Source organism: Astatotilapia calliptera, chromosome 14 (genome assembly GCF_900246225.1).
Source record: "Astatotilapia calliptera chromosome 14, fAstCal1.2, whole genome shotgun sequence".
Taxonomy (NCBI): Eukaryota; Metazoa; Chordata; class Actinopteri; order Cichliformes; family Cichlidae; genus Astatotilapia; species Astatotilapia calliptera.
Window position 1 is genome coordinate 24,908,946 of NC_039315.1, and position 11,888 is coordinate 24,920,833.

An 11,888-nucleotide genomic window follows, 5' to 3' on the forward strand; every position below is an offset into this window, starting at 1 on the left:
GTTTATTGAGTAATACGTAGAAAACTGTCACTAGTAGTGCTACAGTGAATGTTAATGTAGTGCCAGTAATAAAACTGATTTGATTCATGCGTCAAGTACATTTTGTTTTCGGGATTAAATTGTTTATGGTGTTTATCTGAAGTATTTTGACACAGGATTTTTAAGGTGAAATTGAAGCAAAGAGTTGACTAGTTTAAAACGGAAAGCAATGAAACATTATATACCAGGTGAAATGTTTTGCTTATTATTAAAATATTTGTAACTTATATTTAGAATATTTAAATACATTCAGGTTACGTGCACTTGTGAAATTTAACGAGTCAGCGTTGCGAGACTATTTACCACCGCGGATGTACACAGCGTTTCCATCGAACAGCATGTTGACGTCACGCACTTCGCCAGTCACCCTGCTCCGCTGTTACCGTGTGGAGGCTGTGTTCGCTGTAGCTGCTAAACGTTGTTTTTCAGGTGAAGATGGCAGCAGGTCCTCTCTCTGTATCTTCCAATGCCTCCACTAACAATGATGGGATTCTCATTGGCGACAAATTTTACTCAGAAGTGTACCTTACAATCGACAACTCGCTTGTACCGGAGGAAAGGCTCTCAACGACGCCGTCGATGTTCGACGGCCTCGACCTGAACACAGAGGCCGATCTTCGTATTCTTGGCTGTGAGCTGATTCAGTCAGCGGGTATTCTCCTCCGGTTGCCACAGGTAAGCGCTCTTGACTGCAGTGCATTAGTGTTGGGTGTTTAATAATAATAGGCGAAAGTTGATGTGGCTTGTAGTTTCTGCGGCCTAGTTGTCAGCAGTGTGCTAAATGTTAGCTCTTGACGTTGGCGTGGTGGAATTAAAATGGCGGCGATCCATTGTGCAAGGTTAGGCCAGTTTACACAAGACGATGTACAATTATTATGCTCTTTTTTTTCGCCCCCGTTCGACAGGTCGCAATGGCAACAGCTCAAGTACTTTTCCATCGTTTTTTCTACTCCAAGTCCTTCGTCAAGCACAGTTTCGAGGTAAGTGTGTTAAGAGTTTCCGGAGTGTTGCCGGGCCGCTGTCGGCCGGTATTGTTAGCATAGCATTGCATAACGTTGTGCCTACGTTAGTGGCAGCCATATTGTCGAGTCTAACTCCACCAGTTAAAGAACTCAACGATGAAGTGAGATCTCCTATGAGTGTGAAACTGAGCACAGACTCGAAGTACACAATAGCACTGCATTAAAACACTTGCACTATTGTAGTGTCAGCATTGGTTTCAGTACATCATTACGTTTGTAGAGTGGATTGATAGGTATGTAAAGAGTACACATCACCCCCCACAACAAAACAGGATAGGGTTTATATTGTTGCCTCTTTTTTTTGTCTCGTGTTTGTGTTCTGATCACTTGAGCTCAGTTTTCTGTAGTAAACATTCCTGTTTGCTTATCATTTTATTTTCCAGATTGTTGCCATGGCTTGCATCAACTTGGCCTCCAAGATAGAAGAAGCACCACGGCGAATACGAGATGTCATTAATGTTTTCCATCACCTGAAGCAGCTCAGAGGAAAAAAGTAAGCACTCCAAATGAATCCAATGTTCTCCTCTTGAAAATAATTATTTAACATGTAAAAAATGCTGCATTGCAATGTTTTTTTTCCTGTTTTTGTTTTCTTATTGTTGTATTATGTAATGTTTGATGCTGATCTGTGTTTTTGCTGTGAAAGTGCCCTTTTGTTTATCCATGTACTCTAAACCATTTTAAAACTTTTCAGTTTCCGCTTCACTGGTAGTTTTGCAGTGTAATTGTCTACATTTAACATCAGTTTGACATTGCACTGAAATTAATGCCTCAAACAACTGGCTTCAAAAATTCAAGTCTATTATTTGTAAGACACAGTCACAGACAAAGCAGCTGTACCTGTGTCTTCATACAAATCTGTTGATGTCAATATTACAGATTTTGGCATTAACTTGACTTCTTTTTTCCCTTGCAACCAACTAACAGCGACCAGCTACATTTACCAAAGCCTGGGTGATGTGGAATGGTACGTAAGATGAAGCTGTCGGCATGAACCATGATGCGAGGGGGGTCTCCCTCCTCCCCCAGGCCCACCCCACCCCCTCCTGCGGGAGACTCCCGTGGTCTGAGCCACCGCGGGGCACTGGGATCGGGGATGACAGGTTGGCCGAAGGTCCTTGGCCCCCGGGGCGCCTTGAGGACTCCTGTGGTTCAGTCTTAAGCTTTGGGTATCTGTCCGTCATTCTGCGGACCCTTGGGTAATGTAGTTTTCTTCTCTGACTGCTCCTCACCATGCATTTTAATTGTGCTTAAAGAGCAACACCCCATCCACCACCAGCTGCAACCATGGCTTTTAAAGAAGTATCATCTTGTATGTTAGAATTAGAATGATTAGTTGGTTACTGTGAGTCTGTCGGTTTTGTGAGGGTCAGTGCATGTTCTCTAGCTTCAACAGTTTGCCATTATATGCTGTTAATTTGATATTGCATTTCTTAAGTGTAGCTGTGAGGTATATATAAAAGAGGTGTAATGTTAGGTTGGGATTTGTGCTTGTTGTATTGTCTTTAGTCCTCAGAGGTTATTTTTGTTTTCGCTTTTTTTCCATGCATGTGGTTTGTAGTGTAACATTCACATTAGAATATATTTCAGACATTAGAATTGCAGACTCGGAACTTTATATTGAAGTTTACTGGTTTGTCAGGGGTCGTGCTATATAATGAATGACTCTCACAAATCATTGTGGTTTAATTCCATTCCAGATTTTAATTCCATCTTGTGGGCACGATGACAGGCAACTTGAGCAGACGTTGGTGTATCAGCTTTGTTCGTTCGTGTTTTTTTTTGTTTGTTTGTTTGTTTTTTGTGGATTTTCTTTCCACGAGTTTGTCTTCATCAGTGGAATGTTTTGGGGGTCAGTGAAGCGTAACTTGACTCAAAAAATCTCTGCTCTGAATGTTTTCCTTCAAAGTCTGGATTGCCTGCATCCAGACAGTGGTTTTGGTCAATTAATTTGCAGTATACTGACATACAGTATAAGAATATAGATGAGAATGAGTTGTGATGGAGTACAGTAATGGCGGCTTTCCATTTTTATTTTAAATTGGCGTTAAGATTGAGGTTCAAAACGTCTGTTGTGAAATCGTAATGTTAGCACCAAGTTGATATTTCTGTTAAGGCTGTGGCACAGGGTGTGTTTTTTGGGTTGAGGGCTGTCTTTGAATCTCACAAGCTTTCACTGGAACCACAGGAGTCCACAAACCCCAGCAAACTGTCAGGCATGCAAACAGTTAACTGTTGCTTTGAGTTGGTTGAAATGGGAAAAACGAAGGGGCGCAGGAATTCAGAAGGGCACTGTCTTTTTTTCTTTTTTAAATTTTGTTTTGTTTTGTTTTTTTTTTCTTTTAAATGCAAGAGGGAACCAATATTTTATTTTGATTCCTTTGCAAACTAGGACTCCAAGTCCATTGATACTTGATCAGAACTACATAAATACCAAAAATCAAGTCATCAAAGCGGAAAGGCGGGTCCTGAAGGAGCTTGGATTTTGTGTGCATGTCAAGCACCCTCACAAGGTGAGTTTCTTTTCTTTCTTTTTTTGGGTAATAACATTTTAAATGTAATAAGCAGCTAATGCAGCTGTACAGGAGACAGGGTTAAAATATTATTCTTACTTAACAGAACTGGTTTGATCTTGGAGACGCTCCTGGGGCTATTGAGCAGGGTATTTTTTTAACTTCAGTGTATGATTACAGATCGTTGTCCTGTATCTTCAAGTCCTGGAATGCGAGAAGAACCAGACATTGGTGCAGACAGCCTGGTAAGTTAATAGTTTTTCACAGACAACCCCCCCCCCCCCCCCCACAGCAGCAACCTGTGTCATGTCTGCAAGAAGTGCTACCAGACCTGGGCTAAAGATGAAGTTGAACGAGTTTCAAATGGTTGAATTTCAGAAGAGCACTTGATTTATCTGCCAGGAACTTGGGACTGACCCATATGTGGACCACCTGTCAGATAAGTAATGTTCAAGTGCCTACCAATTTACAGGCACGCATTTGAAAAACATTCAACAGCCATTTTGCCCAGGTCTGAGGACGACATTTCCTCACTCCATTTGAACCCTTCCACTTTTTTTTTCTTCTTTTCCCTGATGGAGCAATTTGTGTTATTACAAATTTACTACTTGTCTCACTCTCTTATCAGCCCTTACATGGCTTACTGTAAAGTCTTTTTTTTTTTTTTTTAAATTTGCGGTGCCCGGGGGACTTGGTTTAACTTTGTCCTTTCTCTCTACTCTTTGATTAAAGGGTAGTCCATGCTGGTAAGTCACATAAAGAACCTCTGAACTCTGCCTCCTCCAACCACATGACCTCAGGAAGCTCCCCCCATTGGCTGGCTGCCCCTCTCCAGACAGCCAGTCCCAATGCCGAGATTCACTGAAGGGGGCGGGCGGGACTTTACCCAACAGCCAGCATCGTCTTGTTTTCTCTTGGGTGTCCAAAAGGATTTGTATTTTTTGGTCTTGCTATAAAGGTTTTCATCTGTAATAACTATTTTTGCCAAGTAGCTACAGATAGATGTATATTCTAACTTTTTTTCGTTTACTTGCATTTATCAGTGAAGTAAACTTAGCCAGAACAGACTTTTTTTAACTAGTTTACCTGCCTTTTTTTTTTTTTTTTTTTTAATTTACAGTAGGTATTGTGTCTTGTCCCCAACTGACGTGGTGTCCAGACATGTGTCTGTCTTACAGGCTGATCGAGTTCTCAGGTTTTGCCTCCATGGACCTGTCTCACCCACGCAGCACTCAGAATCCAACATCCATGTGTTATCTATAGCAGAGTTGGCATGCTAGTTTTGTTCTAGGCAGTTTGGACTGAAGACACTTTATCTGAATGGCAGGTTTTCAGCATTTGCAGCAAACTTTTAACTGGAGCAGTCCAAAATTTTATGTATGGTTGGAAATTGGTATTGACAAGGTAATCCCAGTGCCACTGCAATGCAGAGGAAGTTTGACTGTGTTAGATGTAGTTTTTTTCTTTCTTTCCCCTAATGGTGGGTTTCTTGTGTGAGCTTTCTGGGATTAGTGTTTGGGTACTTTAAGGAGTCTCACCACCATGTTTCTGTTATCACACTTCTGTTTTTGTCTTTGTGACATCTATTTCTTAAGGACATAGATGTGACACTACCCCGTAACTTGCCTGATTCACAACCTGGCCATCATGCCATTCCTAATACTCTCCCAATGTCTAATCTCATTTATTCATTGTCCTAGACAACCCTCTGACACATAATCTGTTTTTAGCTAATCATCACCTGATGTCTTCTAGAGAAGACCTCTAATGAGTCTTACTAGAAGGGAGTTTCACTCAAGTGGACTTTGTGGTCATTTCAGTTTGCATTATACAGTTTTTACCTAAAGTGGTAAATGTTCTGTGGCTGAACCTTGAATAAATGTTAAAATCCGTTTTTACTTTGAGCATATCAGCATACCACTGACTTCAAGAACCACCAGTTGCATGCTACATGACATGCTGTGCTACCCAGTTCCCCTCAGATTTGTGGCAGCTGCATCTTAGATAAATATTCTACATCTGCGAGCCTGCATGTTCCCCACCTTGTATGGCATGTGCCCTTGTCTTAATCGTCATTAGAGCGTAACCTTGTTGGCCTCCGGGCACAATTAGATGAGGTGGAGTTGGCAGGTTACCAGTAGATAATTATTTTTTCACCATCCGTGTCTTCATGCTTTATTTGTGATGTGATGCGCTCTCATGGATGCCCCAGAGAGAAATGGACAAAGTTAAACCTGAGTTTATCTCACTTGAGCACTGTGTCAAATCCAACAGTCCAGGGGTCCAGTTAACAGTGCTTGTTCAAAGAAAATTAAAAAAGTTAAATCCCTGGTTAGGAGCTTGTACTGTAGAGAAATGTTACAGATTATTAACCTGCAGTACTGGGTTATAGTCAATGAGTGTAATATTGAAAGATGGATTTAAGGTTTTGTGTGGAGAAGATGCTATGTTTTTGTTCGTTCTTTTGTCTCCATAGGAACTACATGAACGATAGCCTGAGGACAGATGTGTTTGTGAGGTTTCAAGCTGAGACGATTGCCTGCGCTTGCATATACCTTGCTGCCCGAGCACTGCAGGTGAGAGGAAATAGTGAAAATCTGAAACTTTTTCCTGTTAGTCCCACATTGGCACATCAAAATGTCTTTGTCTAATAAGAGCAATTTGATAAATAACTCTGCCTTTCTTTTTCAGATACCGCTGCCAACCAGACCCCATTGGTTCCTGCTGTTTGGAGCCACGGAAGAAGAGATCAAAGATATCTGCATCACCACCCTGAAACTTTACACCAGGAAGAAGGTAAATATGAGTGCAGCGCTTTCCTATGCTTTGCATTAACTATAATCCATCCACAATGAGTGTGTTTTGTGACTATTGCTAAATAGATTACGCTCAAGTCCTGAATGATAAAACATGTCTAGAACACACTGAAGCATGGGCCGTCTTTAGTCGATTTTAAAAAGCACTGGGTCAAGTCTTGGTCAGACCCTTTGAACTCACATGTTGGATCAATGGATCAACTACTGTGATTGGCCTGTTCCAATTCCTCAGTGCTTTTTACGGCTACTTCCCCCCAGTTTTTAAATTTATTAGTGAGAGAATAACAATCATGATTCCAGTATAAGGAATAATAATCATCGAGAGCAGGACTCTCAAATGTGAACACGTTTCTGGAGGGAGATTTCTGAAACTATCAGGATTCATGTGAGGGAATGTACAAACAAGTGGGAAAATAGAGAGCTCGACATGCTCCTGATTCTTCATTAAATGCTGGTAGTCCAGAAGCAGGACATCATCAGTTACCTAAATGGCTCACATAGCACTGTAATGTAGTAGCATAATTGTTGATAAACCATCAATTTATCTGCTAACAGTTACATTAGGCTGCGCACATTCCTTCTGGGCATTTAAAATGTGATTATAGCAGAAATCAGCCAAGCATTTTGATGTGACTGGAGACTAAAGCAGACAACTTACCCATTAGACTTGAGCTGGGACATGAAGCAAGCAGAGGCTTCACTGTAACTGAGAGCTTTTCTGTGTTCAGACAGTGTAGAGTCTAAAAATTCAGATGAAATCCCAAATTGTACAGCTCAGTAGGCTGATCCAGCAGCTGTGGAGGCAAAACTTTATTTGTCAGTTTATTTTCCATTTGTTCAAAACTGAGCTTGAGATTCTCAAATAAAATAAAAAATACATGAAGTTAAAAAATGTTTTCAATTTAGGTAGGCCTTAAAAACAATTGAAAAAAAATCACGAGTAGTAGAGTTAGTTCAAAGGCTGATGTCATTTTTCTGCAATCTCGTCAACATATTGTGACAGATTACATCGATCCAGGGTTAAAATAAACTAGCATACACTCCTGCACTGTATGGCTCAGGGGAAGGTGCCTGAATGAAAGTAAGAGCTCTTGGCAGACTTGGTGTAAACTTTTTTTTTTTCTTCTCTTAGCCTAACTATGAGCAGCTGGAGAAGGAGGTGGAGCGAAGGAAAGTGTTCTTGGCAGAGGCTAGGATAAAGGCTAAGGGTCTGAATCCTGATGGTACTCCTGCACTGTCCACGCTGGGTGGCTTCTCACCTGCTTCCAAACCGTCCTCCCCTGTGGTCAAGGTGGAAGAGAAGTCCCCGAACCCCCAGACTGTCAAACCAGTTAAAAAGGAACCAGACAACCGTACCCAGGTCAACAAGAGTCCACATAATGGGTAAGAAACGCATTTTAAGTCAATATTTTGCCGTCATTTGTAACAAGGTAATAGTTGTGATCTCTTACTTGCCTGATAGTCTGTTTTCAAGTTCAAAATGTTTGTCTTCAGGTTAAGGAAGGAGGTAAAGATTGGGAGGAACAGTAGGAGTGGAAGTCGCTCTCGTTCAAGAACGCGTTCGCGGTCAAGATCGCGCTCCTTTCGCAGACAGTAAGCTCTACAGTTTTGTGTTTTAATGTGTGTGAATGTGTAGCTCTACCTTCGTAATGTTTAAAAAGATCTGATTTTCATAGTCTGGTTGTTTCTCATGTCCATTTTTCCCACCTGTTGTTTTCGCAGTTACAACAGCAGACGCAGCCACTCAGGGACCTACAGTTCTCGTTCACATTCTCGCTCTCACAGCCGTAGCCCATCACCACAGCGGCATCCGCCGTCACCACTCCTCCCCCACCTTAAATCCAAGTCCAGTCACCACAGTAATAGCGACTCCAAGCCCAGCGGTCGTCACAGCAACAGCGGAGGTGGAGGCTCCGGTCATAAAAGGAAGCGCTCGCACTCTCAGTCGCGGTCCCGCAGTCCAGTCAAAGTAGAAAGGGACCGTGACAGAGAGAGGGAACGCGAGAGAGACAGAGACCGCAGCTCCTTCGATCTGTCGTCAAAGAAACACAAACATGACCGAGGAAGTGGCCATCGAGACCGGAGGGACAGGGAGCGGTCCCGATCCTACGACAGGGACAGAGAGAGGGAGCGTAGCCACAAGAGCAAACACCACAGCAGTAGTGGGCACTCGGGACACAGCCGCCACCGTCGCTGAGACCCAAACCGACCCACTCAGGCTCTGGGGCTGATGGTCACATGAGTACTTTGAGTATATGCAAATCAAATTAGACACGCCCTCTGAACATTGACTGACAGATTGATGTTTAAATTTAATATTTGTGCAGAAGGTAAAACAGAAGTTAACCAAACATCCATGTAACAGAAAAGATTCTTGTACCTTGCTTTATTGAAGACCAAAAATTTTCAAAAACCTTGTCGAAGCTGCCGTGACTGAAAACACGTTTAATTGGATTTGCCATTTTGTGTACCAGCAGGGGTCCTTCCTCTGAATTTGGTGGGTTTCTCATACACACCTGGCGTCAGACCATCAGCGTATACAAGTTGATTTTAATTTTTCAAATTTTGTTGAAGTCACAAAACATCTGCCCAGCATTATGATTCATCTCAGTGGAAACAGTGGAGCCAGATATGTCACCACGTGTCTCATGTACAAATGTCTTTGATGGAATCTGGTTGCTTTGAGTCTCCTACAGAGCAGCAGATCTGTAGCTGACATTTATCTTGGGTGGTTGATGGTTTTGCGTCTACATGCACACTGCAGCTGTGACCACCACCATGAGGTGCTCTACAATTACCTTTAAACATTTGCCCAGACTGGCAAAGGCAAGGTTGTAGTGTGACATCAGCTCCAGACCCAACCATATATCCTGACAAACCATCTAGCCTACCCAACCCAGCCCCCTCTTGTTGTTGTTCCCCCCCCCCCCCTTTTTTTTTTTAGTTTTACATATAATGTTATGGACATTTGGGGGGGAAATTATTTACAGTGTAAAGACGGATTGATGACCACTGACAAAATGTGAATGCTTTGATTTATAAAAGCAAATGGCTCAGTGGACGTACTGAAGAATAAATGTAAAATAAACATTCAGGAAAGATCAAAATGTTTGCACAGTCTTTGTTTTCTTTTTTTTTTTATTGAACAGATATGTGGCTGATGCTGTATTTTGTACAGTTTCAAGAGTACTGTCTATTTGACTTTTTATTTTATTTTTTATTTTTTGACCTCCCAGCAGGGAGTGCAGACTTGCTGCAAAAAGATTTTAGGGTTGTCAGTTTTGTTACACTGGTTTTTAGTCTGCACGTGTTCATGTCCAATTTTTATTCAGTAATAAATGAGCTATGCCACTGACCTGTACACTCCTTTATTGAATTTGTGCCTGGTGTAAAAAAAAAACAAAAACAAAGAAGCATTGGTTCTAGTGGCAGGAGCCGTTGTTTGATTTGTATTGTTGCCTTAAGTGGAGACAGTGAAGTCTCAGCTGATCGGAGGGTAAACTGAAGCTATGATCTGAAATGCATGGACTCAAACAGTTGGGAATACATCTGATGCAAACGGTTTAATCCTGCTAGTTTGAGTTGGAGGCACGGTACACATGAAGGTTAAAAAGAAACTGGGAGGAAAAGTGACATTTATGGCAGCCAGGGGGTGCTGTAGGCCTTAAGTTTCAGTGTTATACAGCTTTCCATGTGTCCTCACTTGAATATCCTAAAACACTGATTAAGAGATTTAATGTAAGAAGGCCAAACGAGTTTAATTGTAGCCACAGCTGATACTTCAAACTCAAACAAAAAGGGATTCCAGAAGGTTTTGCTATGTATGTTTGTCATAGTTGCCATGATTGAGCAAAGTTTAACTATTTAGGGTCTGTTTTTAAGCAGGATTAATGATGAGTCATTGTAGAGAGTCAGCAGGTGGTATTCAGTCACCATTAATGGTTTTAAATACATTTTTTCCTGCTAGGACAGCAGCTCTCTGCATGTGTTATCAGTCACATTATGGTGATTTGTAAAACGTGCAGGTATTCGTTGAAGAGATAGCTGATGGAGACTACCGAGTATGTCAGAATTCCTGATGATGGACGTTAGTGGTGCTCCATGGAGATGGATGGTGAGAAAGGCAGTATTTTTCCACCAGCCCCGCAGAAAAATCGCTATGAAGCGAGATAAGGTGTTGGAGGTCACTTACAGGACTGACATGATATTCTCTGTGATTCACAGATAGTCCTGTAACACGCTGTACTCCAAGCAAAGAGGCTTCAGATCAGTAGTCACTGTGGTTACTTATGTGTTTATAGTACGAATAAACAACTGAAAGAGTGCATCACAAGCTGAGCCCGGCTCACTCAAAACGTCCAGCTGTCAGAAATGATTTGTTGCAGTTTAACTGAGCTTGATCTGAATTTGATTATTATATGTAACTGCTACCAGCTCTGACATGCACTGTGCTGTGTCAGATCCTACAGCCACGCTGCCAAGTGCTCCCTAACGCTTCACACCGAGTCATCTCCAAAGCTCGTGATTGAGGTGGTCCAGTTTCGTTCCTGCATGAGAAATGTGTCTCGAGGAATGAAGATTATGGAATAACTTTGGTAATTATCCTATTTTCTCCCCACGTGTTTCTTTCTGCACGTACTGAGGGTCTTACTAAAGTTACAGCATCTTTAAAGTGAGAGCCCGAGTGTAATTTACACTGATAATGTAATGACATCCAGGAGTTTGGACGGTGTTTCTGTAAAGGAAACCTTTAACTTCTTTCCTGACTGAAGAGCAAAAAAAACCAAACAAACAAAAATTCAGCGACGATCACGGCGTTCAGTTATTGTAAAGATTTATTACAGCGCTCTGTCTGATAGGCAGGCATGCAGAAGGTGCAGCAGGCAAAATATGACAATCACAACAATAACTGTTGAATTTTCAAATAGAATACAGCTTTCATTTGTTTGCAGTGTTAATTCAGAGTAATATAAAACAAGAGAAGAGGAAGACGAGGAGGAGACAAAGTAAAATCTGGCATTTGTAGTTTCAGTCGTCTTTCCAGACACGATAAAAGTGTTAAATGCCTGTAAAAATAAATACTGACATTATATAAAAACAATCAAATGCAATCGAACAACATGCTAAAGGTTAAAAGCAAGAAAAAACAACAGCAAACATCTATGATTCGCCACACGAGGCTGATATTAATGCTAATGTTTTTATACATTCACTGGAATACTTATAATCATCTTCACAGTTTGTGTGATTGTTAAAAATCTACAGCAGTTTCCATCCTGCTTCATAGATAGATAGTTAGTAGGGGTGCAACGATACACAAAATTCACGGTTCGGTTCGATACTTTGGTGTCGCGGTTCGATATTTTTTCGATACAAAAAAATGTTCATGCCTTTTTAATTTGTCATTTATTAAAATTATAAATATATATTTCAACTCAAAAGTACAGTTTTTAAATTTAATGTTGCTGAAACAAAATAAAATAAATAAATCTATCTGA

The 11,888-nt window shown here is 41.3% G+C and overlaps 1 protein-coding gene across 2 annotated transcripts; it reads left to right on the plus strand.

Annotated features, from left to right (window-relative positions):
- The first annotated feature begins 396 nt into the window (after positions 1 to 396).
- ccnl1a (cyclin L1a) lies at positions 397 to 9,745 on the plus strand. 2 transcript variants are annotated; one of them, XM_026191516.1, is made up of 10 exons: positions 397 to 714; positions 945 to 1,019; positions 1,445 to 1,554; positions 3,454 to 3,574; positions 3,755 to 3,819; positions 6,051 to 6,150; positions 6,266 to 6,370; positions 7,523 to 7,773; positions 7,885 to 7,983; positions 8,113 to 9,745. In XM_026191516.1, exons 1-10 carry the CDS (start codon positions 475 to 477, stop codon positions 8,585 to 8,587), a joined length of 1,641 nt encoding a protein of 546 aa, XP_026047301.1. In that variant the 5' UTR covers positions 397 to 474; the 3' UTR covers positions 8,588 to 9,745. The 2 variants fall into 2 exon arrangements, with proteins under 2 accessions (XP_026047301.1, XP_026047302.1); XM_026191517.1 differs by lacking the exons at positions 397 to 714; positions 945 to 1,019 and adding an exon at positions 1,989 to 2,164 and having other exon boundaries at positions 1,491 to 1,554.
- Positions 9,746 to 11,888: the final 2,143 nt, after the last annotated feature.

What these genes read in the sequence shown, in the direction of transcription:
- ccnl1a (XM_026191516.1), top strand. Translation starts at nt 475, where the DNA reads ATGGCAGCAGGTCCTCTCTCTGTATCTTCCAATGCCTCCACTAACAAT. An exon ending in TTCTCCTCCGGTTGCCACAG is followed by an intron (nt 715 to 944) that starts GTAAGCGCTCTT and finishes CCCGTTCGACAG; the next exon opens with GTCGCAATGGCAACAGCTCA. An exon ending in TCGTCAAGCACAGTTTCGAG is followed by an intron (nt 1,020 to 1,444) that starts GTAAGTGTGTTA and finishes TTTATTTTCCAG; the next exon opens with ATTGTTGCCATGGCTTGCAT.